This window comes from Ochotona curzoniae, unplaced genomic scaffold (genome assembly GCF_017591425.1).
Source record: "Ochotona curzoniae isolate NIBS_2020 unplaced genomic scaffold, NIBS_Ocur_1.0 scaffold_4937, whole genome shotgun sequence".
Lineage (NCBI taxonomy): Eukaryota > Metazoa > Chordata > Mammalia > Lagomorpha > Ochotonidae > Ochotona > Ochotona curzoniae.
In genome coordinates this window covers 5,064,372-5,092,140 of record NW_024467126.1, presented here as the reverse complement: position 1 = coordinate 5,092,140, position 27,769 = coordinate 5,064,372, and the positions used below count along the sequence as shown (strand labels likewise).

Here is a 27,769-nt window from a genome sequence, read left to right as displayed (position 1 = left end):
GTTCTAATCCAGGCAGTTTCGTTTCCCATCCAGCTCCCGGCTTGTGGCCTGGGAAACAGTTGAGGACGGACCAAAGCCATGGGACCCTGCACCCTCCGCTCCAGCCATTGCAGCCGCTTGGGGAGTGAATCAGTGGATGGAAGATCTTCCTCTGTCTCCCCTCCTCTCTGTATATCTTTCCAATAAAAAAAATAAAACAACTCTTTCTATTTAGTGAGAAGTCAAGATATCCCTCCCCCAAACCCCCAAAAAATGAAATGAGAGAAATTTGAATGCAGACGTGGCAAAGGATACATGTAACTGACTAGTGTGTCCTGACCGGATGTCTGAGTACACAAGTCCCTGGGGAAGGACAGAGTGAAGGAGCACTGGTCCAGCACCGTGGGAGCCCGGGGGCTGACCAGCCGTCCACATGCTGGTGGCAACGGGGCAGCGCCTGCCAGAGGGGCTCAGCTGGTGCCTCCCACGACTGGAGCATGTGTGTGCCACCTGGCACCCGTCCACGGCTAACTGGGAAGCGAGTCCCCATACCCATCCCCTGTTCCGCCAAGGCCGGTTGGGGTGGGCAGAACTGAGGCCCTGCCTTCCGGGCCAGTGGCTACTTGAGGCCATGCGTCCAAGCAGAATGAGGGCCACCGAGGGAGTGGCAGACGCCCAGCAGCTGAGCGTCAGGTGGCCAGCTCAGCCGGGATTATCCAAGTGGCTTCCCTGGGGCAGAGGGAAGGGTCCCAAGTGCTGGGAGCAGGACTCCAGGCACTGCCCTCCCTGCTTCCCTGAGCTCACTTCCTAGCACGTGCTGGCCTGTCACTCAGGCTGTGTCAGCTCCGTGGCTGGTCCACGGGGGCTGGGGAGGGTACCGGACAGCACACATGTCTGGCAAGTACTTGCAGCCAGCATGGGGCACCAGGGCTCAGAACAGGGGCAACACTACATGCCCAGGTCACACAGACTCAGAAGCCAGGTTACGCCCCGACGTGCCTGCCCGTGCTGACCTGGGGCTGTTAGCTCTGCCTCTCTCAATGTCCCATCTGCTGTACCCTGTAGACTGCAGCCGTCCAGGGGTCACTTCGGGTCAGAGCTGGGAGGATGGATCCGATGACCGGCTGCCACTCAGTCTGACTACAGAGAAGGTCCTGGGTGACCGGGACAGTTGGCTGTGACATGCATCCCCAGAGGCTCACGTTACTACCACCGGTCACTGTACTGACCTGGCCGGTCCAGGAGCCCCGTGGCAGCCAGGGGCCCGTGAACAAAGTACAATTAGGAGCCCCCTGGCAGGAGGATGGGGTGACTGGTGCTCTCAGGCGTGGCGGCAGAGGGGCTGGGTGTCCCGAGTCCCAGCCTGGCTGCAGGGAAGAGGCCGCCTGTGCTGAGCCTGCCCAGCTTGGGCCCCAAGAGCTCAGAGGCCGGGAGTCAGCTGCTCTGGGGACAGACTTGGTCATGTGTCAGGGACTGTTCAGGGATTGCAGGGGGAACCCATGACCAGGCTGGGGGCCACCCCAACTTCAGCCCTGGGGCTGCTGAATTTGGCAAGGCAGCAGTCAGAGGACCTGAAGCAACTTCCTCTGAAGATGTCTTCATCAGGCTGTGGGAAAGGGCATGACTTTGGGGTACAGGGATGGTGGAGGGGAGGTGCTGGGTGTGGGAGTGGGCTGGGGGTGCACTGCATGCCCATGAGGAGAGTGGGGTCTGTGGCCTAGCAGTGTGAGGGGGAACCCTGGCCTACCTGGGCAGGTGACATGGAAGGGCCATATCCTGCGGTGCCCCATAGAGGCTGCGTCCTGCGATGACCCGTGGGGATTGTCCTGCCACCACCTGTGGGAGCTATGTCCTCACCTGCAGGTAACCCTGTACCCTGCTGGGCCTAGGCCCTGTCACGTTGGCCCCCATGGTGGCTCTGCAGCCCCATCTTGTTCTTGGCCCATGTCCCAGTCACGGGGTATTAACTACTAGTAGTCTGGGCCTGTCCCTTCCACCGCCACCCCAGCCCCTCGGTGAGCTCCCCGCCATGTTCCAGTCCTCGTTTGAGCCCTCCAAATGCCCAGTCCCTGGGTGAGCTCCCCAACAAGCCCAGTCCCTGGGTGAGCACCCTCTCCACAAGCCCAGTGCCTAGGTGACCCCCCGCTGCTGTGCTCATGTGTGGCCTCCTGGACGGACGGTCAGCCTCAGCCAAGCCCTGCATTAGCCCAGGGCCAGTACCTCCGTGAAGACCTGAAGGGGCAGTGAGGACCACAGGACTCCCCTTTGCGGGTGGCACACTACATGGGACCATAGTCACTGGCCTGGAAGGGAAAGGAAGTTGCCAAGTGGCCTGCAGTCTGCTGTCAGACCATCACATGCTCTGAGACCAACAAGTGGTGGGTGGCAGGCAACAGGGTCAAGCACTGGCAGAGGTCTGCCCTTTCACCCTGGGGGGTCTCTCCAACCTTGGGGTTTGCTGGCAGCTCCTCCCACCCGTCACACACACACTGTCCATGCCACTAGCCACGTCTGCCTGGTCTCTGCTCTCCACTGTGGTTGCCCACCTCCTGTCCTGGCTCTAACCAGCCTCACATTAATGCTCCGACAGGGTCCAGGCCCCCTTTCCTCTGCCTGGTCCCTGCCTTTTCCGGACCCTCCACTTGGCTGTCCCCACTGGTCTCCCATGGTGCCTCTTCCCTATCTCTGAGGAGCTGCCTGTCTCCAGTCCCAGCAGGCACAAGGTCCTTCCAGTACGGAGAGGCGCCCTGGACCCAGGTCTTCTCCTGCACTGGCCAGCAGTTCCCACAGACTCATTGGTGACAAATGAATGGGAAGTAGAGGTGGGATGCAACCATGTGTCATGCCCTGGGAGACAGAAGAGCCAGGGTTCAAGCTCTGATGTATACAACCGTGGACAGCCCCAGAGCCCCTGCCAGGGCATCCTGGGCTCCTCCTGGCTGCTGTGGGGAGCACCCCTGCCAGGGCATCCTGGGCTCCTCCTGGCTGCTGTGGGGAGCGCCCCTGCCAGGGCATCCTGGGCTCCTCCTGGCTGCTGTGGGGCTCCTGAGCGGCACACGACATGCCTCACTCTTCCCAGTTCCATCCTGATATGTGAGTCAAGAGTCGAGTCTCTACCCTCAGATGCCAAGAAGGCTGCAGCCCCTACCCTGACACTGCTACACTCTGACCTCCACCCCAAGCACTATGTGCTCCCCCAGCTCCTCCCGCACCTCTCTATCCAGCAGGCAGAGACCTTCCACTCACTCCCCCGGAATGTGACCCCGAGGCAAGTGGCAGTTCCTCTGTGAGCACCTGTGCCTATGCACCATGCCTACCGGGCACGGTACCTACACTGCAATCCCATTTCACAGAGCAGAAGTCTGAGGTATGGGGAGAAGATGCCCATTGAGGTCTCATGGCCAGGGGCGTCAGTCTCTAAAGCTATGCTGAGATGGGGGCCCTCACAGGGGGAGCCATTACTACTCCACTTTGTCCCTGCTCCTGCCCACAAACCCTCTGGGCAGCCCCCAGACTCAGGACTCAGGACCTGGCTCCAAGTCCACACCATTCTATCCCTGTCTTTGAGTTACCACTCCAGAGGGAGGGGGCCCTGAAGCCCCAAACCTGTTTGTTCAGGTGCCAAAGAGGGATCAGCACCACCCTTCCACCCGAGAGGAGGTAGGCACTGGCCTGTGTGAGCACAGAAGATTCTCTTGGGGTGAGAAGCCACCCAGAAATCCACTTCCTCTCCCTTCCACAACCCCTCACGGCCAGGTTGTGATGGGGTCATGGAGCTCCAGGGTGGCCCCCTCCTGAGTGGGGAACCAGGGTGCTGCAGCACAACTGGACACAGCTGAGAGAGAATGCGGATTTTGGGGGACCAGAGGAGGCTCCCTCCAGCTGTCCTGGCACATGAGCCTTTATTGCAGGATCCATGTGATCACAACTGAGCATTCTCCGGGTGAACCAGAAAGCATTGCTCAATTCTCTTGATGCTCAGGAGCCTTGCAGCACCCAAAACAGGAAGTGCAGGCTAAACTGGGGGCCACACCATCAACCATGCAGCTGCCCAACAGGAAAACCTGCCCATCCCTCCACCCTCAGCTCACCCAGGAGCCACAACCAACCTGTTCACCTAATGACCACATCCCCCAGCTCTCCTGATGGCCACATCCCCCAGCTCACCTGATGGCTCCGTCCCCACAGTTCACCTGATGGCTCCATCCCACCAGCTCACCTGATGGCTCCGTCCCTCCACCTCACCTGATGGCTCCATCCCTCCACCTCACCTGATGGCTCCGTCCCTCCACCTCACCTGATGGCTCCATCCCTCCACCTCACCTGATGGCTCCGTCCCCACAGTTCACCTGATGGCTCCATCCCTCCACCTCACCTGATGGCTCCATCCCTCCACCTCACCTGATGGCTCCGTCCCTCCACCTCACCTGATGGCTCCATTCTACCAGCTCTCCTGATGGCTCCATCCCACCTGCGATGCCCTGCTCTCTGGGTGTGTCCCTGCTGGCCTGGACGTGGAGCAGAGGGGGCAGGTGAGTTCTACCCAGGCCTGGGTTTGCCCTGCCGTGATCCCCTAAGGATAGCACCAGCCATTGGTCATCTGCACGGATGCACTCGACTGCTTGAGTTGGTGCAGCTGACAGAGAACAGGCAAGGACAGTCCAGACTAGAGGACACAGACTGGGGGCGGGTCTTACTTCTACCCCTTCCAAGGGTTCAGCTTTACTGTCTGAGGCAGCCTCTTGCCCTAGGACACCGCCCCACTGAGCTCTCCCTGGGGGTGCTGGTTTGCAGTCCTGTGGCTCACCCCCATGTGGTGGCAGCACACACAGGTTGATGCAGTGTCCTAGCAGGAGGCCTGACCTCGGGCGGTGATCACAGGTCCCTGGGTGCTGGGGCCTCCCAGCAGGTGTCCACCTCGCCCGCGTGATCATCTGCTGTCCTCCAGGGCTGGGGTTCAGGGTTCACCCTTCTGGGACAGGGCTCAGCTCTTGCTGTGCCAGGGTCCTAGGGAGTGCCAGGATCTGGAATGGGACACCACAGGAGAGCTGAGCTCGCTTCCTGCACCCACTCCATCAGTGCCCCTTTGCTTCCCCTCCCCTCACCTGTCTGGGCACCCCTCCCCCCATTCACAGTCTGGCCCTCCCCGGCCTTCCCTGGGATTAGCTGACCAAGCTAATCCCCTCCCTGGCCTCCTCAGCCACTCTGAACCAAAAGCCTAGGCCCTTGGCTGGGGCCCCTCTCTCCCGGGGGCCGTGTGGCCTGGCCTCCCCGGGGGTGACTCATGCTGCAGGAGCTGGCACAGGGTGACTCAGTGCCTTGGAGCTCCTGGAGACCACTTTCCTCCTCAGACCCGCCCACCTGCTTCCCACGACACACTGCCTGGGAGAACCCACCTCCCACAAGCCTCCCACAGGTATCACATCGGGGCCTGAACATGCAAACGCCAGATCCCCAGCTGAGAGCAGGGGCAGCACAGGTAGCTGTGGCCTCAACATCCCTGCCAACCATCCACGGGCTTCCGGCCACACCGCCTTCTCCGCCCGGCGAGTGTGCGCTGGGAACAGGCTGAGTGCTGTGGACAGGCAGAGCTCTCCTCCCAGGACACAAGCCTCTTCTCATCTCCCACCTCCCTCAGGCTGTTGTCTCTGTGGGCGACCTTCCAGACAACAACAAGCTTTGACACCCCGGCTCAGCCCCGGGGGCTTGACCACAGCTGGAACTGGGCGGTGAGGGGGCGGCAGGGGGACAGGCACTGGCTGTTAAAGCTAGGCCCTGCCCCCTTCATACACACACACACACACACACACACACACACACACCCGCTGCCCCGCACTCCCCTCCCTGACCCCATCTCGGTGCTGGCCTCCCAGACAGCCAGGTTACCCTTCTCTGACTGAGCCCTGGCTGCCCGCTACCTGCAGGAGATACTGGCAGAGTAGGCACCTTCCCCGGGCAGCCCTAGGACCCTGGGCCCTGCCCAGAACCCCAGGGCAGGCAGCAGGTGCTGGGTGCTGGCTCCATGCTCCAGCTGGCCCAGCCCAACCTGTTCGAAGCACTGGAGACCTGAAGGGTTCTCATCTCTTCCCCTTTCTGCCTCTCTAGTAAACAAACAAACAAATAAACAGGAGGGGGAGGGAAGGCCTCTGCTGGCCAAAGGCAGGGCAGGGAGGTAGGGGTTGGGGGGCTCCATGCCTTCCAGGTAAGGACACAAGAGTGCTTTGCTCTGGAAACAGGTGGGCCCAGCCCTGATGGCGGGAGGGGACAGCTGACTGAGCTGCAGGCTGCAAAAACCCACCGCCCTCGCCTGCACAGCACATGTGGCCCCCTGGCCCTTGCCACAAGCTGGGGGAACCGAGGCACCACATGCCTTCCACACCCTGCAGCTGTGGAACTGGTCACAGCCCTCAGGGGCAACCCAGCCCAGCACCAGCCCCACACCCCACGTGAGCCTCCAGTAGCCATCACTCGGCTACCCATCCCCTCGGCCCCCAGTGGGTGCACCGGCCACGCTCGGTGCTCGGCGGGCCGCAAGGGACCACTCCCTGGCCAGCTCCTGGTCCAGGCCTGCCACGGACCCTGCCTACTTGCGGCCAGGTTTGGACTGAAAATCTAGGGACAGTGGCCCACTGGCCTCAGAGCAGCCGTGGCGTACCACGGGCCAGCACTGGAGGAAGGCTGGGCTGGGGCCAGGCACCCGAGGTGAGGGAACTTCAGGCCCACCTCTTGGGGACCACAAAACTGGGTCTGCCTGGGGGCTTGGAGCCCCCGCAGCTGAACGTCCTCTGGGCCCAGCCCCCCTGTGTCAACTCCCTGGGCAGCCTTGGCCTCTCTGGCATTTAACTCAATGCCCATCGCCCAGGCAGACTGGGGTAAGGAGAGTGCCCAGCGCGAGCACAGCCAGTACCAGGCCCCGACTCCCAGCAGGAGACCCGGCTGCGCCTTCCTTTCCTTCAGTATGCTTTGAACTCGGGGACCTCGGGTTAGGGTCTGGGCAGGGGCGCAGGGGCGCAGGGGCGCAGGGGCGCAGGGGCGCAGGGGCGCAGGGGCGCAGGGGCGCAGGGGCGCAGGGGCGCAGGGGCGCAGGGGCGCAGGGGCGCAGGGGCGCAGGGGCGCAGGGGCGCAGGGGCGCGCGCACACGGCCGCCCTGCGCGCCGCCAGCCGGGACGCCCCGCCCAGGCCGCCGAGTCCCCGCCTCGCGCACGCGGGCCGCGGCCACGTGACCAACCCCGGGGCAAACAAGCGGTCAGCTGACCCGGCCCGACTGCGCCGTCATCCCGGCTATAAGCGCGCCACCGGGTCGCCCCGCTGCCACCGCCGCCATGCAGAGCCCCGGCCTCCTGCTGCTCGCCCTCGGCCTGCTGGCCACCTCCACCACCGCGATCGTCAGGTGATGCCCGGGGCCCGGCTGGTGGGGCGCGCGCCGGCGTCCCCTTGCCCCCCGCCCGTGCGGGAGTGCACCTGTGCCGCCCGCCGGCTCTGTAGCCGCGGGGGTCGCCGGGGCCCTGGCAGAAGGCCTTTCCTTCCTGATTCCCTGGGGCCCATCCACCAGGGGAAGGCCCTGACCCGGGGCAGGCCAGGGGGGCAGGGAGGGAGCGAAGGAGGGGGACAGACAGACAGGTGTTAGAATTGGGCTGTTTCCACCAGGGAGTCCCCCCCGGGGCCCGGGGAGTCCCACAGGGGCCAAAGGAAGGCGGGGTCCGGGAATGGCCCAGGCAGCCCACCCTGGGGCAGGGGCTCCTGTCCCTGTGAGGGCCACCTCAGGCCCCAGCACCCGTCCCCTGTGAGGTAGGGTCTTAGGCCTGTTGCACTGCGCACACAGGTAGTTAAGCTCCCAGGTAGCTGGCTGGGCCGGCGAGGGGGCAGGGGGCTGGGTGGGAGCCAGCCTGCCTGAGCCTCCAGGCTGTAGCCTCCTTTGAGGCAGCCAGGGTCAAGAAGCAGGCACTGCCCGGGCCTGCCAGCCTGCCAGAGCCCTGCCTACCCCACCCACGGGCCTCCCCTCTCCCAGGAGGACAGAGGCTGCAGCAGACAAAGGCGCTGGGACTTCCGGCATGGCCTTGGGAATGTTCCGGGCCCCATGGGATTCCGGGCACCGGCTTCCTTGGTCCCTGGCCACACCCAGGACTGCCCGGCCTGCTCACCGTTGGGCAACAAAGCTGGCTCCTGGAGTGTGCCCTTGCTGTGCCAGGAATAGTCGGCTACGACCTTGTTCTCCACAGTAATTCAAAGCTGGAAGAGCTCTCCATGGGCTGGGCCCAGGCGGCGCAGCCCGCAGGACACCTGGCAGCCTGAGCCTGGCGCGTCCTCCCGTGCAGTGCTGGGGCCCATGGAGGGTGCTCGTGCCAGTGTGGGTGCCCTGGGGCAACACATGGAGGTCATGGGGCCCTCAGGGCAAGCAGGCCACAGTCAGGCTGAGGGGCCTGGGCTGACTAGAAAGTGGGGACCACCTTGCTAGCAGTGCGTGTTCAGGGAGGTGCGGCTGGACCCTGGGCACCGTAGCAGGCCGGGGAGGACTTGGAGCTGGGAGGCCAGCCTGATAGGCCCTGACACGCCCCAGGCTCCATCCTGGAGGAGCCCAGGGCAGGGGCAGCCGGAGAGCAGGGACTTGGAGACGGGGTGGCGGAGTGGGCCTGCGCCCCTGGGTTAGGGAGGGCCACCTCAGTGTCACGGAGCACGCTGGGCCTTTGCTGCCTGGCCCTGCAGGGTGCCTGCGGTGACAGGTGGCAGCCACAGCACAGGAGTCTGTTCTGATACGGACCTGTCTATCCCGGTAGGATTCCTTTATACAAGTTCACGTCCATCCGTCGGACCATGTCGGAGGCCTGGGGCCCTGTGGAGGATCTGGTGGCCCATGGCTCCGCGGAGGAGTCGTCATTTGCTCAGAACACCATCTCTAAGTACTCGCATGAGCCCTCCTCGGGGCACAAGGAGCCGGTCCCAGAGATGCTGAAAAACTACATGGATGTGAGCGTCGGCCGGGGCGGGGGGTGAGGGGAGGGGTGGCGGCACTGGGTCTGCACACCCAGCCCCCGCCGAGCAGCTGTGGCTGAGCCCCTGTCCGGTCCTTACGGCTGGCCGTCTAGTGTCCTGGAGGCTGCCCAAGCAGGCCTCCCAGCCCTGCGGCCTGCGACCCCCAGGGGGATGCTACAGGCAGCCCCCGTACCCCTTGCCATCTCTTCCATTATGCCTTCTGCTCCTTCAGGGAGCAGACAGGCTCAGAGTGGAACATTCTGGAAGCCACGTTAACAGCACGCTGGACCCGGTTGACCTGGCCAGGAGGGCTCTGAGCCACAATCTCCCTGGGTGTGGGATGTGTGGCCTGCATGCTGGGGGGGCGGGCTGTGCTCCCTGACCTGCTTGGCGCAAGGCCTGGCCGGGACAGGAAGCTCGAGACTCAACCATGTGACAGGTTGGGGGGAGCTGGGGGCCCTGCCGGCGGGCTCACGGTCCCCCCCGACAATGGAGCCTTGCTGAGTCACTGTCTCATGGTCATGAGTCAGCAAGGCTTCCCCCTGGGGGCAAGTGGCCCGACTGCCCCTGGCTGGCATGGGGTGAGGCATGATACCCTAGGCTGCATCCAGGACCCCCCTTGCGGGGGCTCCAAATAGGGGTTACCTCCCTGGCTGCCCCCACTCACCATGGGCACTGAAAGGGAAGCCAAGGCCAGATTTGGGGGCTGTCATCCGAGCTGGGTCCGAACCCCTCCCTGTCTTGGACGTGGCTGCAGGCCATGGCTGACCTTGGGCTTGTCTCTAGACATACTTGGCCCAGTCCCTCTGACTGTGTGACAGGCAGGAGGGGGCAGCAGTGGGAACCAGGCCCAAATGCTGTGCCTGTACTGCCAGGGAAGCCCCCTCCCAACCCAGCTCGGCCAGCGGGGTCAGCCGAGGGCCCCTGGTCCCAGCTGAGCTCTGAGCTGACAGCCGGTGTCTCCCAACCAGGCCCAGTACTACGGGGAGATCGGCATTGGCACGCCCCCCCAATGTTTCACCGTCGTCTTTGACACCGGCTCCTCCAACCTGTGGGTCCCCTCTGTTCACTGCAAGCTGTTGGACATCGCCTGCTGTGAGTGTCACCTGGCTGCAGTGCACCTGCTCAGCCGCCGCCTGGCCCCTCTGCAGGGCGCACGTCTGGGTGTGACTCCCTGCAGGCGGCCGGCTGACAGCCCCTGCCTTGCTCTGACCCCTAGGGATGCACCATAAGTACAACAGCAAGAAGTCCAGCACCTACGTGAAGAATGGTACCTCGTTTGACATCCACTATGGCTCGGGCAGCCTCTCCGGGTACCTAAGCCAGGACACTGTGTCGGTCAGTCCTGCTTGGGCCACTCCCAGGGCAGGGGCTGTGTGGGGAGGGGGCGGGGGTCCTTCCTACATGCGTGTGCAAGGCCGGATGGCCCGTGGCCTCCAGGAGCCTGCCCAGCACACAGTCTGAGCCAAGGCTCCGGGGTAGGGGAGAGGTGGCAGCAGGTCTGGAGGGATGGCCAGGTTCCCTGGGGTGGGAGGGATGCAGGGGCAGGGGAGGAGGGCTGTGGTGAGCAAGAGGGGCAGGCCGACTGGAAGCAGAGCTGGGAGGGAAATTGCGACACCCCCCACCCCGGGTGGTGACACAGGTGCAAGCAGGCTGGGCGGGGCCGTGACCAGCTGAGGTGAGTGGGAGGGTGGGAGGGCGCCTGAACGGGTCGGTCAGGGTTCCTGCGGCTTGCCGGGACGGGAAGGTGTGAGATGTGCGGTCCTCCCCCAGGGCAGGGCCAGTGCCTGTCTCCTGTGCGGACCTCGAGCAGAGGGAAGCCCCCGCCCCAGCAGTGTCGTGTGGTTTAGGGCAGAGGGGTGTGCAGGACTCAGCTGTGGGGCCCGGGGCCTGTGCCAGCTGCCGTGGAGCTGGTAGGGACCAGGGCTGGGACTGCCTTCCCAGCCCGGCTGTGCTGGTGGGATTGTGAGGTTCTACCTTGTTGCTTTGCCCCAACAGGATGTTGGCCTCCCATCCCCCTCTCTCCCCACATCCTGCCCGCTTGTGTCTGCAGCCTCAGCCTGGGGCTGGAGGAGGAGCTGAAGTGGCCCTGGCTGTCTCAGTGCCCCAGGCTCAGCGTCTTGTTCCTGAGCCGCAGGGCCTGGCACACAGAGAGGGTGGCAGGTGGCCAGCCTCTGTCCTGGCTTCCAGCTCTAAGTTCTGTGGCACACCCACATCCCATGCCCTGCTTTGTCCATCTCGCCATCCCGTGGAGGCTGAGCCAGTGTCCCTCGAGCTGGGGCGCATGGTCATGGCTGCGTGCAGCTGGGGTCGGGTGTGGGGCTCAGGCGACCAGATATGCCCACTGACCTCTGCCCTCCCGGCCACAGGTGCCCTGCTCGGCATCCAGCGGCATCCAGGTGGAGAGGCAGATCTTTGGGGAGGCCACCAAGCAGCCGGGCGTCACATTCATTGCGGCCAAGTTCGACGGGATCCTGGGCATGGCGTACCCCCGCATCTCGGTCAACAACGTGCTGCCCGTCTTCGACAACCTCATGCAGCAGAAGCTGGTGGAGAAGAATGTCTTCTCGTTCTACTTGAACAGGTGCGCTGGCCGCAGGGCCTTCTCTGCCTCGGACCTTGTGGCGTCCTGGGGACGGGACTGGCTGCACTTTGCTGAGAAGGCCAGTGTCTTGGCTGCTGCTGCAACACAGGGAGGCCAAGCCTGCGGTGACCTGAAGTGAAGGGACCTTAGAGGGAGACCTGTGCCTCCATTGCCTCTTACCAGGCTAGGGGGCGGGTCTTAAAGAGCTGGGGCCACCTGCTGGGCTCAGCCTCCAGCCCTTTGCCACTCCTGGCGGCTGGCCGCTGCCTGCTTGGGTCCCACTCAAGGCTCCGGGCCTGACTGCTCACTGGGGCCACTGCTGCTGGAATAGCAGCCCCAAACCCTGCTGGCAACACTCCTCCCCCTCCCGGACCTGCCCTTGGCTGTGGGGCATGGGACCCTGACAGCTGAGTTCGTGTCCGGGAAGCCAGGGCTCCAGGAATGCGCAGGCCCACGGGCATGAGGGCCTGCTGGGGGAAGCTGGCTGGCTGTTCTTCCTGGTCAGTCCTCCCACGCCTGGAGAGGTGTGCTGGTAACCTCTGGCTTCACCCTGCCCACAGGAACCCAACTGCCCAGCCTGGGGGCGAGCTTATGCTGGGCGGCGTGGACACCAAGTACTACCAGGGCCAACTGTCCTACCTGAACGTGACCCGCAAGGCCTACTGGCAGGTGCACATGGACCAGTGAGTGCTGGGCACACCCAGGCTCGGGGGGCAGGAAGGCTGAGCCCATGCAAACGAGCTCACCCACGCTCCCTGCAGGCTGCTGGTAGGCAACGGGCTGACCCTGTGCGAAGGGGGCTGTGAGGCCATCGTAGATACCGGCACGTCCCTGCTGGTGGGTCCTGTGGATGAGGTACGGGAGCTGCAGAGGGCCATCGGGGCAATACCACTCATCCAGGGCGAGGTGAGTCCCAGGGGCAGAGTGGAGAGGGGAGAGGGGGCGTGGTGGGATGTGGCAGGGTGGGGTGGAGAGGGGCGTGGCAGGGTGGGGTGGAGAGGGGCGTGGCAGGGTGGGGTGGAGAGGGGCGTGGCAGGGGTGGAGAGGGGCGTGGTGGGATGGAGAGGGGCATGGCAGGGTGGGATGGAGAGGGGCATGGCAGGGTGGGGTGGAGAGGGGCGTGGCAGGGTGGGGTGGAGAGGGGCGTGGCAGGGCAGGGGTGGAGAGGGGCGTGGCAGGGGTGGAGAGGAGAGGGGCGTGGCAGGGGTGGAGAGGGGCGTGGCAGGGTGGGATGGAGAGGGGCATGGCGTGGTGGGATGGAGAGGGGCATGGCAGGGTGGGATGGAGAGGGGCATGGCAGGGTGGGATGGAGAGGGGCATGGCAGGGGTGGAGAGGGGCGTGGCAGGGTGGGGTGGAGAGGGGCGTGGCAGGGTGGGGTGGAGAGGGGCGTGGTGGGCGGGCTCCGGCTGATCCTCCCCTCCCCCCCTACTAGTACATGATCCCCTGTGAGAAGGTGTCCAGCCTGCCCCCGGTCACCGTGAAGCTGGGAGGCAGAGATTACACCCTGTCTGCTGAAGACTACACACTCAAGGTGGGCCCCACGTGACCCCAATGCGACCCCAGTCTGATCCCCCATGACCCTGGCGTGACCTCCCTGTGACCCCCGTGGCCCTACAGGTGTCCCAGGGCGGCAAGACCATCTGCCTGAGCGGGTTCATGGGCATGGACATACCCCCGCCCGCCGGGCCCCTCTGGATCCTCGGCGACGTGTTTATCGGCCGCTACTACACCGTGTTCGACCGCGACAACAACAGGGTGGGCTTCGCCGAGGCCGCCAAGCACTAGATGGCCAGCGCCGCGGCCAGCAGAGATGCAACAGACTCGGGGCAGGGGGCAGGAGTGGCCAGACCTCAGGCCTCCCAGCCCCTCCTCCGCTCAACCACACACTCATGCTCACTCACACACTCACACTCACCCGCCCATAGCCTGAGCTGGGCCTGTGGCTGCCGTCTCGGAAGGGCTGGGGCAGGCGTGGGCCTGGCCTACCCACAGTGAGGGGTTTGTGCCTCATGCCGCCCAACTGGCCCTGAGAACCTGCCCTTCCTGCTAGTTCTCTGCCCAACCTTGAGCTGGCACCCGTGCCCGCTGTCTCATCTCTTCCTGTGTCCTGAGGGACGCCAGCTGTTTGAGGCCCGCTGATAAGTAGGAAGGAGCTGGAGGGAGGGAGAGGTGGACAGTGGGACTGTCCTGGGGCCACGCATTGTCGGGGGACAGGATGGTCCGAGGCCGTGAGAATACACTTTGGGCCTCTAAGCTGTGTCTGTGTGTTTTGCTGGGAGAGGGTCCAGGGAGGAGCTGGGAGCCGACCCTGTGCCAGGCTCTGCCCTGGGGTCAGGGGGCACACTGCCTGAAAGACCCTGCCCAGCAGCCAGGGCTGGCTTCTGCCCAGAGCAGTGCCCTGGTTGCTGGGCCCCTGCCTTCACTGCCCACCCGTCTGGTTGGTTGGCTGGACGGGGGCAGGCTGCGCCCTCATTGACCTGAGTGGCCTGGTGCTTGCCACAGCCTGGCTGGCCCAGAGCTGAGCCGGTGGGGTCACTGGCTGGCAGGAGCCAGGAGTGACCGAGTTTGGAAGGGTCAGCAGGAGCTTGTGAGCACCGGAAGCCGAGCCAGGATCCCTTGGGTCAGGCCAGAAAGGCCCAACCCCGCAGGACAGACTGTCCTGAACCTGCCGGGGGGCCCAGGGTGCAGGGCAGGGCCCCCGGGAGGACATAGGCACTCCTGCCCTGGGCTGCCTGAGGAGGCCTCCATGGCTCAGGGCAGGGGTCCAAGGGCTGGCAGAGATGCGGAGGCAGCCCCAGAGCATGTGGGACAAGGGAAGGCCAGCCTCTACCCTCCCCTGGCACGGTGACCTGGTGACCTCCAAGCAGGCTGGGGCATACCTACCAAACCCTGGGCAGACCAGGCCCCCTACCCGGGGTGGAGCGGGGAGAATGGGGTGACACGGCTCCAAGTGAGGAAGGCAGCTTTGGTTGGACCTGACCCCAGGTTTCCAGTCTGGGTTCCTCCATGCCAGGTCTTGAGTGCAAGGAGCACTGAGTCTCCCCTCTCCCCATCATGGCCCAAGGAGCCTTGGCTTGGCGAGGTGGCCAGGGTGCCCAGGAGAGGGCTGGGGAGCTGTCTGCTGGGACTTGCTCCCGCTTGCCCAGGATTATCCACATCTGAGGGTTCCTGACCTGTATAGGTCCGTGCTGTGCCAGGACCCGTGGGGGTGGGGAGGGGAGGGGCTTGAGGAGGAGGCGGGGTCTGTCCTGGGAAAGGGGTTCCCAGAAGGGCTGGGGGCTGCTGGGGAGAGGAGGTGGTTCTGGGGGACCGAGGACGGCCTGCTGAGTTAGGGAGAGGTCCCCCAGCGGACCCCGGGATGTGGGAAGAGGAGGAGAGTGTGGGAGACATAGGGGGACGGCAGGGACCTTACAAGAGAAAGGGCAGAGTGGGGGCCAGAGCCTGGGCAGGACAAGACACGGAGCAGGGGGTGCCTGGAGAGCCACTGGGGGAAGGGACAGGCTGCTGTCACGGGGTCAGGCATCCTAGGGCAGGGGAGGGGGGCGAGAATCCCACAGTCCCAGAGGCAGGTCAGGGGCTGGGGAGAGGAAGCTATCGGGGTGAGTGGGTAGAGCTCAGAGGGACAGGTGGATGTCCCCGCCCGTTCCCGTGTGCTGGGTTGGGACAGCAAGCCCCCGAGGCAGAGGGGACCTTGCAGGGACACCTGTACGGTGGCTGGCAGCTGACCAGTGAGAGCAGGGGCTTGTTCTGGTCTGTGTGGGTAGAGACGCAGGGCCGCCAGGAGCTGGCAGCAGCAGGGTCCTCAGGAAAGGAGAAACTTTACTTATTAGAGTTTGGGGCTGTCAGGGCCAGAGACGCAGAGGGACACAGGGTGGGGACAGGAAGGAGCACAGAAAGGGGCTGGGCAAGCTGGAGGACAAGCTGGTGACCTCGCAGGCTCCCTTAGTAATGCCTGGGTCTTCCTGGACAGGTGCAAGGACTGGGTGCCGGGGAGTGGGGCTGAGGAGGGGATGCGGAGGAGACACTTGGAGAAAAGGGCAAGGCCCTGGGGGTGGGGGTGGCGGTGTAGAAGGCAGCAGGGAGCCAGGAGTGGGCGCCAGGGTAGGGGATCAGACCAGCGATGGGGTTCTCTGGGGGACTTAGAGCGAGGGCCGGAGGCGGGGGGCGCCGGCACCACGGGGTAGCCGCGCCGCTGTCCACTCTGCGACTTCTCGGGGTGGTGCTTCCGGCCGGCCGGGCCCCCACCCTGCGGCGGGGGAGGCGGAGGAGCCTGCGCCGAGGCCGCCGTGAGTCAGGCGCAGGCTGCGGCCGCCCGCCCGGCGCTGCGGAGGGACGCGGGAGCGGGGGAGGTAGCGGCGCCGCCGAGCCCCGCGCGTTCCCTACCCGCAAGGTTCGGCCGCGGGGCGCGGATCGGCGGTGGACAGAGCGCGGAGCGGCGCACGGGACGGTGCAAGGACGCACGCGCCGAGCACTGGGGTCCGCCGCCCCAGGAGTCATCAGCAGGTGAGGACCTGCTGTCCCGCGGCTGCCTCAGAGCCAGGCCGGGCGCAGAGCCACTGAGCCCCGGCCCCAGGCCCCGCGCCCCGCTCGGGCTCCAGGCTCCAGAGTGGCGCAGGGCGCGAGCACCACGGTACCTCGGTACCTCGCTGGAGAAGCGCTCCTCCCGCAGAGTGTGGCCCCGGGGGGTGGGATGGGTGGCTCTGCGCGACTGAGCACTTCTGGGGTCCCACAACGCTTTCGGTGGGGGATGGCGGGGTGCGATGCGCGCCAGGCTGTGTTCCCCACCCCCTCCAGCCATGGCGTCCCAGCTTTAGTGGCCATGGGGACTCTCAGGGTCTGCGCCCCAGTGTCCGCGGTGAGCGCGCGCAGGTGCCTCTTGGAGCTTAGCTAGGGGGCCAGTTCCTGTTTAAGGCGGCCTCCATAGGGGGTCGGCCTCCCAGACCTTTGGGGATGGGGGTGAGGAGAGTCTGGATTTGTGGCAACAGTGTGGGACCAGTGTTGCCGGGGCACTGCGGGCCAGGGAGGCTGCTGTTGTGTCTGCCAGGGAGGGAGTGTTTGTGCGCAGATGGCGAAGTGATGAAAAGTCTCCGTGTGTTTGCCAAGGCTGCCGCGGAAGGCCCTGGCACTGGCAGTGGCCGCTGGTGGCTGGGGTGGTGGGGGAGGCAGGTGGCAGGCTGGCAGCTGGCGCTCCCTTGGCAGGGATGGCCCGCCAGTCTGGGGGCTGTCCATGGGACAGTGCAGGAGATGCTGTTGGGGAGGGGGTGCCAAGGTCCTGCCTGTCCTCACTGTCACCCTCCCTGCAGGCCCAGGGCCCCAGCCAGTGCCCAGCCCCGCTGGGAGCCCCGGCCAGCACCACGGACGGCGCCCAGGAAGCCCGAGTGCCCCTGGACGGGGCCTTCTGGCTCCCGCGGCCCCCGGCAGGTTCCCCCAAGGGCTGCTTCGCCTGCGTGTCCAAGCCCCCCGCGCTGCAGGCTCCTGCAGCCTCCGGCCCCGAGCCCTCAGCCTCGCCCCCCATGGCACCCACCCTGTTCCCCATGGAGTCCAAGTGCAGCAAGACGGACAGCGTGCGGACGGCTGGCGCGCCCCCCGCCTGCAAGCACTCAGCCGAGAAGAAGACCATGACCAATCCCACGACGGTGATCGAGGTCTACCCGGACACCAGCGAGGTCAACGACTACTACCTGTGGTCCATCTTCAACTTCGTCTACCTCAACTTCTGCTGCCTCGGCTTCATCGCCCTGGCCTACTCCCTCAAAGTGAGCCCCGGGGCTGGGCCAGGGTGGGCGCCGGGGCAGCCCGCAGCTGCTCCGCTGGTGGGGAGGTACTCCTGGCTGTTTCTGGCCGTGGAGGCATGGGGCAGTGATCTGAGGTGGGACCTGCCCAGCAGCTATCCCCGGGCATCTGGGGTCAGAGCTGAGGTGGGCACGAGGGGCTGCTGTGGAGGGAGGGGTGAGCTGAGACGCCTCTGCCAACCTCCTCCAGGCCCTGGCTGGTGAACCCCGGGGCAGCGGCCTGGGCATTCCAGTCCGGCACTCAGTGGGAGGTCATTCCCCGACGACCGGGGCTGCCTGCACCAAGGGTGGCAGGACATCTGTCCTGAGAGGGGATGGTTGGGGCAGGGCTGAGCACAGGTGACCCTGACCCCAGCCTTCCCATTGAGGGAGGAGCCGCCCGGGCAGTGGGCACGGCTAGTGTGGGGGAAGGGGACAGGGGAGCTCTGGTCCTCCCCTCAGCCCTGTGCCAGCCTCCGTCGCCACTCCGGAAGCAAGACTTGGCTCATGTTTAGTCAGGTCATCAGTTCCTCTGAGGCCGCACCGGGTCAGCCAAGGCCAAACGCATTCCTGCGTGGCAGCTGCTCAGCCAGGCGGGGGCTTCACGGAGGGAAGGGGGCCGCTGAGGCCACCCCGGGAGGAAGGTTGGGGGCCTGCGATGCCTCGGACCTATCTCTGCGCGTCCACCGTGCCCCGCATCATCACATGCCCGGACAGCTGGCACTCCTGCCATCCTCTTGAACCATAGTCAGCAGCAGACTCTGCTGTGAGAATCCAGTGTGCCCGTGTGTGCGAGTGTATTCACGGCTGTGTGTGTTGTGTTGCACGTGTCACAGCTCATATATGGGCATGAGTGTGCACATGTGTGAGGCGTGTGAGCATGGGCCACCAGGGCCATTGTATATTCCTTCAGTGTGCACACATGTGTGTTCATGTGTGTGCCATGGCAGCGACACAGGCAGGGTCCTCAGCGCTGGGGCGGCAGGGCCACCCGTGCAGTGGCCTGCAGGCGTGGCTGGCTGCCTGGGCTCCTGTCCGGAAGCCGTCCCTCCTCCCGCTGGCTCAGGCTGTGGCTGGCCGGCCCATCTGCTGTGGGTTGTAGGTAGGTCAGGCCAGAAAGGTGCTAGGTCTGGGCTGGGACAGAGAGCTGGCGGGGATGGGGGTCCTATCTGTCTTTGTCCTGCTGTCCAGGGGTGGGGGAAGCCCAGGAGAGACTCGAGGTGGGGGTAAAGGGGGTCTGTCTGAGGGGGTTGTGCCATACAGAGGGGCAGAGCTGCCAGCCCAGCCCCTTGCACCTAGGAGCCCATCCCCCAACGCTTGCCACTGCCAGCAGTGGACACCTCCCAGGGGAACGGGTGGACCTGGGGCGGGGGTCCTGGCTGATGGCCGTGCTATCTTGCTGAGCGCCCCCTTGCATGTTCACCAGCAGAGTCCGTACATGCGCGGGTGGCTGTGGGGTGGAAGGCCAGGCTGTGCCCTCGCGGGCCCTGGGCAGGGAGCTGGCTGTGGGACGCTGAGGCTGCAGGCTCTTTTTTCTCAGCCCCATCTCTGGGGAAGGAACACAAAAAGTCAATTCTCCATTCACGCCGGCGCCTGGACGCCAGCCAGGCTCCTTGGCCTGGCATTCGGTGGCCCTCAACACCTCCAGGCCTCCCTGAACACCCCCTGCACTGGCAGATCGGTGGGCAGGGGCTGGGAGTGCCGTGCTCACGTAGGTCTGTCCTTGCTTCTCCTTGGCCTGCGGGTGCTGGTGTGAAATTGGGGCTCCAGGCATGTCTCCCTGTGCACCCGCAACACACATACCCAGCCCAGACCTCCGCCTTGGGGTCTGCAGCCCCTGCTTCATCAGCTTCTCTGTGACACGTGGAGGGCCTGCCTGGGAAGACTCAGAGGGCAGGGGGCCGCAGGGGCTGCCAGGCCTTGGGTCTCAGATGAGGGGTGGGAGGAGTGATTCAGGAAGCAGGAAGATGCAGGCTGGGCCCAAAGGGGCCGCTGTAACCAGCCCTCCCTGAAAACCTTCCAGCTGTGCACCCAGGCCTGCCTCGTGGGCTGCACCTCTGGCTCAAGCCTGCACCCAACGGGGGCTGCTGACTACCGCTCTAGGAATGCAAGCCCTGCAATGTTGGGCACGTGATGGGTGTGTGAAGGCCGCGTGCCCAGAGGGAGGGCCTCCCTGCAACCAGGGAGACGGGGAGCAGGCCTCCCACGCAGCCCCAGGGGTGCCTCAAGGCCTCTGCCCTCTTGGGTGGCCCAGCAGTCATGGACAGGAAGGCCGTGGCCAGCCGGGAAGAGGGCAGAGGCAGTGAGAGAGGGCCCAGCAGGGAGGGTCTGGGGGAGACTTGTGGCCTGAACCAGGGTGGGCCTGAGCAAGACCTTGGACTGAGAGGGCCCAGTGGTGAGGGTATGAGAGCCAGGGGTGGACAGAAAGAATACTCTTCCTTGCTGAATGTCAGCCTTTCCCACCTACCCATGAACCTTCTCACCCACCCACCCATCCACCTTCTCACCCACCCACCCATCCACCTTCTCACCCACCCACCCATCCACCTTCTCACCCATCCACCCACCCACCTTCTCACCCATCCACCCACCCACCTTCTCACCCACCCACCCACCTTCTCACCCACCCACCCACCTTCTCACCCACCCATCCACCTTCTCACCCACCCACCCACCCACCTTCTCACCCACCCACCCATCCATCCCACCTTCTCACCCACCCATCCACCTTCTCACCCACCCACCCACTCACCCACTCACCCACCCACCCACCTTCTCACCCACCTACCCACCTTCTCACCCACTCACCCACCCATCCACCCTCTCACCTACCCACCCACCTTCTCACCCACCCACTCACCCACTTACCCACCCATCCATCCACCCACCTTCTCACTCACCCACTCATCCTTTTACCTACCCACCCACCCTCTAACCCATTCATCCACCCACGCACCCATCTGTCCACCCTCTAACCCAGCTATCCATTCACCCATCCATTCACCCTCCAACCCACCCACCTACCCCTCCACCCTACAAACCCACCCACCCATCCACTCATTCAACTGTTCACACCATTCATCCATCCTGCACCTGCTTACTTACGCACCCATCCACTCACTCTTAAATCCCAGTCCATCCTCCTTCGCGTCCGTCAGCCCATCCAGAAACCCACGCAGCCTTCCACCCGTCTGGTCTGCTGCTCGCCCATCTCTCCACCGCACTCAGGTTCCGATCTCCGCTGTCTGTCTCTCCTTAGGGTCCCAGTGACTTCCTGCTGTGGCTCCCAGCCCTGCAAGTCTATGCGCTCAGTGGGGACGTCCTGACCCAGCGCCTCTGACCCTGGGCTTGCTCCCTGTCCCTTCCCACCTGCGTTCAGTGCCCGTTGAGTGTGTCTACATGCTCATCTGGGCTCATTGCCACAGCTTGCAGCCCCCGACCACCAGTGCGGCCGCTCTGCTGTCCTCGTTCCTTCTCACCGTCTGTCCCTCTGACTCTCCGTGCGCCCATTTCTCTGGATTCGTGTTTGTCCTTTCCCTCAGTGACACGCTAATTTACCGTCTGTCCATTTGTGGGTTGCATTTAGCTACTTGTCTCGGGATTCACCCGCTTACCTCTTCTTTCGTCACAAATCCATCTGCAGATCCAACTCCTCCTGAACGCCTGAGCTGCTTCCCTCCCCAAAAGGCTGTGCCAGTCGTGGCCGGGCCAGGCTGCAGCTGGGAGCTTCCTCTGGGTCTCCACGTGGGTACAGGGGCCCAAGCATGGGGTCATCTGATGCTTTCCCAGGCCCAAGTAGAGCAGCTGGGACTCCAACCGGCACCCATAGGGATGTTGGCACCATAGGCGGCCCCTTTACACTAACCCACAGTACCAGCCACTCTCTTTGGCTTCTTACATTGTCCCTGTCTTCCATCAAAATACCAAATTTCTCACCCCTATCCACCAGGTCCCCCCCAGGGATGCGCGCCTTCCCCGCTCCTGCCTTCTCCTTGTGCGCCTGCCCGTCCTCAGGGCCTTCCACACTGAGGGCCTGTGCATCCAGCTGACCTCTGCTTCCTCGGTGCCCCACAGGATCACAGCCCAACAGTTTGTGGTGGCTGTGGCCAGGCATGTGCCCGAGTCCTGTCCGTGGTATTTAGTGGCTTAGGGACCTTCAGCAGGCAGCCACCTAGGTGTGTGCTCCATTCCCTGCTGTACATGTGGGGCAGCTGGCTCAGAAAAGCCTTCCTCCTCCTCCTCGCCCCCTGCCCTCCGCCCCTGTCCTGGCCTGTGTGCTGACGCCCGTCCACTAACGCCCATGTCCAGGGGCTGCCCACAGCCAGCGTTTGGCCTGCCTTGCCCTCTTGTGTTGCTCTCCCCTTCCCAGGAGTGCTTACTGGCCCTTCTTCCTCACTCAGCCGTGCCCGTCCCAGTCCCGTCTGCTGCTTGGCTGTGATGGTTAAGGCTTGCCTGTGTCGCTTCCTGCCCTGCTCAGCCTCCGCTCCAGTCAGAGCTGCATCTAGCTCACTCCCCGCTTTCTCCTTCAGCCCGGCCACCTAGCTGTGTCCCTCACCTGTCCACAGATTTAAACTTCCCACTGTCCACCCCCTCACACATGCCAGCGCCCGGTGAGTGCCACGCAGGCCTCAGCCACAGGGAGCCACGTGCTGCCAAGGCTCGCTCACACACGCCAGGCCTCCGCCCTGCGGGCACCTTAGCTCTGCTGTCCACCCACGTGGCCGGGAACCCACTGGCTCCCACCGCCGTGGCTGCTGCTGCCCCGGCCCTGACCACATGGTGCCTGGCCAGGTCAGCAGAGAGCAGTCGCTGAGCAGGTAAGCCATGGCTGAGCGCAGGGGACCCAGCGTGTCCACCTCCACCCACCATCCGCTGGTCCATGCAGCCACGTCCTGTCCCGTGAGTCCAGCCACAGTTCATCTTGGTGCCCTCCGCCCGCTCTACTCTGGTCTCCGTCGTGCTGACCGCTCAGCCCTTGGGCATGGCATGGACATTCTGTGCCTGTTCCCTCCCCAGCTCTCCCCCCACTCTGCTCCTCATCTGCTCTGACTGCCCTGGCGTTCACCCTGAACAGGAGCGGCCTCTGGCAGCTGGGCCGGGCCCTGACCACCGACCGACGTGATGCTGGGCTCGAGCCCCTCCCTGCGTGGTCATGTCCCTTCCTGAAGGTCCCGGGTCCCACTCACTACCTGTCTTCCCAGGGCCTCCCAAGTGAGGCCCACGACATCAGAACACAGTCTGTCACACTGAATCATGGCAGACTCAGCGTCCCTCCACCCAGACACCCACCCGGGCAGCGTCCTCCCCAGGGATCACCGTTGCCTGTTTCACAGCCACTAGGCCACATGATGACCCTGGGCGGGGCTGCTGTGTGGCTGTACCATCTGTGTGTCCAGATATGGCATGTGGGACTTTACGGATTACGGAGATTACGGAGTGATTTGAAAGGCAGAATTATCAAGAGAAGGAGAGCAAGGCCTGCCATCGGCTGTGTCACTCCCCAAGTGGCTGCAACGGCCAGAGCTGAGCTGAGCTGATACCAGCGGCTTCTTCCGGGTTTCCCATGCAGGTGCAGGGTGCACACACTTGGCTCGCCTTCTCCCGCTCTCCCAGGCCATCAGCAGGGAGCTAGGTCCCGGGCCGGTGCCCACAGCTGTGCGGGCCTTGGCTGCTGTGCGGGCCTTGGCTGCTGTGGTTTGCAGCTGTCACAGTTGAGTACTCACTTCTCTAACATTCCACCAAGTCAACCTTTGTGTTCCAGAGGGGACCCGTGCTCAAAGGAGGGACTGGGTTGCCATGGAGGCACAGGCCAGGACCAGGCCCCGGGGTCTCCTGTGCTGACGCCCATCTCCTCCCCTGCCCGCCCTCCTGGCCACAGGTCCGGGACAAGAAGCTTCTCAATGACCTGAACGGTGCGGTGGAGGACGCCAAGACAGCCAGACTGTTCAACATCACCAGCTCGGCCCTGGCTGCCTCCTGCATCCTCTTGGTCTTCATTTTCCTGCGGTATCCTCTCTCTGACTACTGAGCGCCCAGCGCGTGGGAGGCCCAACACACCTGCTCGTGTCCATGCCGGGTCATGCCAGGGGTCGTGCTTCCGCCCTTGGGGCCTGGGGGGCCTGGAGGGAGCCGGCCCACCACTCCTGCCTCCTGCCTCTGCCCTTGTATGTGTGCGTGTGCAGGCCCTGGCTGCCCCTGTACTGTGCACCCTGACTTCCGGCGGCTGCCCCCCTCATACACCCGCCCCACGTTCCAGCAGTCCCCACCCCCGCTGATAACCAGCAAGAAGGGCTTTTGTGGGAGGGAGTTCCCGGGACAAGGGCAGGGGCTGCCAGCCTGGGGACCCCTCCGTCTCCCCTGACGCCTGCCACCTCCAAGCTGTGACCCTGCTCTGTACCTGTGGACTCAATAAACCCCTCCCTGCTACAGCCCAGCCTCCGTCCACTCCCCGCCGCAGGAGGGGGTGTGACCCTTCAGGAGCCTCCTTGCTGGGGGCCTGGAAGCACCTGCCACCTGCCTGTCTCTGTGAGGTGGATGCACGAAGGTCCTGAGTAGGACTCCCTATAGGTGTCGCTTTGGGCCAGTCTCTGAAGACAGAAAGGCCTAAATGGGGACCCGACCCAGCTCCAGAGGATCCTGGCTGGGAGAGTGGCTGCTAAGGGTTCAGCTGCCTGGGACACCCCAGGGAGCTGTGTGGGACAGTTGGGTGGGCACAGGCCTATGTCCCACCACACGACAGACAGATCACCTGCAGCCTGGGGGAGGCTCAGGAGACCAGGTGCCTCTGGAAGGGAGGCCCCAAGCTTGGTGCAGGGGTTCAGGGCAAGACGTTGGACACAACAGAGTAAGGACAGGGTCACAAGCACAAATGGGATGGGGAAGGGTCACAGATCAGAGAAGACAAATGGGGGTCAGGAGCAGGTCGAGGATCAGAGGAATGACCCAGTAGGCTTGGGAGAGAGTCAAGGGTCATAGGGAACGCAATGGGGTCAGGACAAGGTCACCGGATCAAGGGGAATGTAGTGGGATGGGGTCAGGATCACAGATCCTGGGGATGACGGAGTGGGATGAGGGACAGGATCACAGATCCTGGGGATGACGGAGTGGGATGAGGGACAGGATCACAGATCCTGGGGATGACGGAGTGGGATGAGGGAGAGGATCACAGATCCTGGGGATGACGGAGTGGGATGAGGGAGAAGATCACAGATCCTGGGGATGACGGAGTGGGATGAGGACAGGATCACAGATCCTGGGGGTGACGGAGTGGGATGAGGGGACAGGATCACAGATCCTGGGGATGACGGAGTGGGATGAGGGGACAGGATCACAGATCCTGGGGATGACGGAGTGGGACGAGGGAGAGGATCACAGATCCTGGGGATGACGGAGTGGGATGAGGGAGAGGATCACAGATCCTGGGGATGACGGAGTGGGATGAGGGAGAAGATCACAGATCCTGGGGATGACGGAGTGGGATGAGGGGACAGGATCACAGATCCTGGGGATGACGGAGTGGGATGAGGGGACAGGATCACAGATCCTGGGGATGACGGAGTGGGATGAGGGGACAGGATCACAGATCCTGGGGATGACGGAGTGGGATGAGGGAGAGGATCACAGATCCTGGGGATGACGGAGTGGGATGAGGGACAGGATCACAGATCCTGGGGATGACGGAGTGGGATGAGGGTCAGGATCACAGATCCTGGGGATGACGGAGTGGGATGAGGGAGAAGATCACAGATCCTGGGGATGACGGAGTGGGAAGAGGGTCAGGATCACAGATCCTGGGGATGACGGAGTGGGATGAGGGAGAGGATCACGGATCCTGGGGATGACGGAGTGGGATGAGGGTCAGGATCACAGATCCTGGGGTAGGACCTCAGGTCACAGGAGATGTAGTGAGAATGAGGTCATGAAATCCAGTGTGGTCATAGGTCACAGGAGGTACCGTGGGGTTGGAACGGGATCCTAGGGGACACAGTGCACAGGGTGTTCATCCACCCGGAGCCAGGAGTGCAGGCAGGGAGGGTCGGCAGGGCCTGCCGCCTGAGTGTGTGCTCAGGGGCAGGAATGGAGGGGAACACAGGGGCTTGGGGGTCAGGAGAGGGGGCCATGGGTGCTGACCGCTTAATGCAGGCAGTGGCAGGCGAGGGTGGGATGTAGCTGTTGGAGCTGTGGCAGTGTCACCTCTTGGAGCTGGTGTCTCTTAGAGACGGATCCCTCTGCCACACACACACACACAGAATGAGAGGGTGTGCGTCCACTCCCAGGCTCCCTCCCCACGTGTCCACCACAGCAGGCTGGACCAGGCTGCAGCCAGGAGCTGCAGATTCCTTGCAGGCCTCCCATGAGAGAGCCAGCACCCACAGGCCCACTCCCTGGGACGTGGGGCGGGAGACCCACAGGGTGGGGTCTCCTGGACCCCAACAAGCCGCAGTGGACAGTGGACGTCGAAGGGAAGGAGTCTCGGTGGGAGTGCCTCTCTCTGCCCACTTGCCTGGTGCTGTCCGGGGTCAGTCCCCCGGCCACGTGGGGCCTCAGACCGGCTTTGGCTTGTGCACCCCTGAAGGCTGGGGAGGCTGGCCACCATGGCTGCTGGTCCTGGGGATGGACAGGTCTGTCCTTAGTGGCCCCTGAGTGTCTGATGGGGCCCGCACCACCTGCAGTGCTGGGCACGCTGTTGCCAGCTTCTGCCCAGAGGCCACAGGTGTGCTGGGCAGGGGTGCGGGTCACCACAGGATGCAGCCATGTTGGGGACAGCCACATGAGGCTGCGGGAACCTCACGGTGGTGAGAGCAGTCAGTCCCAAGTGGGACTGGAGTCCTGAGCCAGTGCCGTCTGGGGAGGGTGCACGCCCTCTCCGCCAAGGGGAGTCTTGGAGCTGCAGGCCCACTCTGATGATATAGTTGGATTTCTCCTGCTGGGACTGGAAACTGACGCCAGGGATCAACGGAGAAGAAAACCACATTTCTTCATAACCAGAGCCCATGGGAAACCCCAAGGCCCAGGCTGGAGCCGCCCACCTGCTAGGGACATCCTGTCCGTCAGGGCAGCCCTCGTGGGTGGGGTCCCACAGAGTCACCCTGGGCTCCAGACAAGGCCTCCCCCAGCCCACTCTGTTAAGCCTCAGCAGCTGCTTGCCCACTCCCTCCCCCAGGTGTGTCTGTCGCCTTCCTGGAAATGGCTCTTGCCGCAGGTGCCCATGCCGTGTGCCCAGTAGGCTCAGGTGTCCAGACGGGGGAGTGGCTTCGGCTTTGTCCCTGTTGGAGCGTCCACTGGGGCTGCATCAGAGGCTGCCAGCAGGCGCAGGGGACAGCCCACACGGCCCATGAGCCAGCTCTGCCCCTGGGCCCTGGGGACATAGCAGCACCTGGGGTCCCGCCTCCTGGATTTGGGCCTGCCTCGGCTCTGGCTAAAGTAAGCCAAGGAACAGGATCTCTCTCTCTCTCTCTCTCTCTCTCTCTCTCTCTCTCTCTCTCTCTCTCTCTGTATTTATCCCTTGTACTCTCTGTGTCTCGAAGCATTTTTTAGGGAACCAGCATGGTGGTGTGTCAGGTTAAGCTGCCATGTGTGGTGCTGGCACTGGTTGGGTCTGGGCTGCTCTACTTCTGATCCAGCTGCCTGCTTGTGCCCTGGGACAGCAAGAGGGGACAAGCCAAGTGCTGGGGCCCTGCGTCCAGGTGGGAGACCTGGCTGCTAGCTCCAGCCTGACCACACCTACCCATAGAGTCACCTGGGAAACGAGCCCGTGGAGAGAAGACCTTGTCTCTCCCTCGCCCAATTCTGTCTTTCAAATAAAATGAGTATTTTTTTTAATGTGTTGGTATATCAGGCTGAGACGCAATGCTATTTTCTTGCTAAGTCAGTGGACCTCTCCTTGTCCAGCAGCGTCTACGGGGACACAGCGTGTTGGGCCTTGGCCTCCGTGGCTGTGTTACCAGCTTTGTGGCCAGCGCCTCGCTGCTGTGCCTGCCTCCTTGATGGCAGCACCTACAGTGCTGGCCCCAGTGCACAGCAAAGCCAGCAGCCAGGCACTCTGTCGGCTGCCAGCTCATGGCGGCGGCCCGCCACCCTCCCTGGCAGCAGCCTGCTGCAGCCCGTCCAGCCATTCCTGTCCCTCTCCATTCTCTCCCACACAGACCTGGCCCTGAGGGCCCCGTGGGCAGCCAGCCCAGCCCTGAATGGTCCTGAGACTACATGGAAACTTTGTTGTTAGCAATCTCATCTGTGGTGGCTGTGGGCTGGTCCACCCCTCAGGTGTCCCCAACAGCCTGAGCTGGGGCAGGCCGAAGCTGAAGCCGGGAGCCTGGAGCTCCCTCGGGGTCTCCCTGTTACCGGGCTGTCCCGGCAGCTCCCGGGGCTGTTTTGCGGGCGGCTCAAGAGCAGTCAGAGCCAGGTGTCCCTCCAGGGCTGCAGCATGTAACATGGCCATGGGGCAGATCTGAGCAAGGCTGGATG

At 64.1% G+C, this 27,769-nt stretch overlaps 2 protein-coding genes across 2 annotated transcripts; both read left to right on the top strand.

The window, feature by feature from the left end:
• The first annotated feature begins 7,235 nt into the window (after positions 1 to 7,235).
• CTSD (cathepsin D) lies at positions 7,236 to 13,787 on the top strand. Its single transcript, XM_040970755.1, has 9 exons — positions 7,236 to 7,369; positions 8,754 to 8,943; positions 9,921 to 10,044; positions 10,169 to 10,287; positions 11,319 to 11,533; positions 12,094 to 12,216; positions 12,295 to 12,439; positions 12,967 to 13,065; positions 13,152 to 13,787. The coding sequence occupies exons 1-9, from the start codon at positions 7,302 to 7,304 to the stop codon at positions 13,317 to 13,319; spliced, it is 1,251 nt and encodes a 416-aa protein (XP_040826689.1). The 5' UTR covers positions 7,236 to 7,301; the 3' UTR covers positions 13,320 to 13,787.
• Positions 13,788 to 16,843: 3,056 nt separating this feature from the next.
• On the top strand, positions 16,844 to 23,853 carry IFITM10 (interferon induced transmembrane protein 10). Its single transcript, XM_040970948.1, has 2 exons — positions 16,844 to 17,290; positions 23,184 to 23,853. The coding sequence occupies exons 1-2, from the start codon at positions 17,048 to 17,050 to the stop codon at positions 23,331 to 23,333; spliced, it is 393 nt and encodes a 130-aa protein (XP_040826882.1). The 5' UTR covers positions 16,844 to 17,047; the 3' UTR covers positions 23,334 to 23,853.
• Positions 23,854 to 27,769: the final 3,916 nt, after the last annotated feature.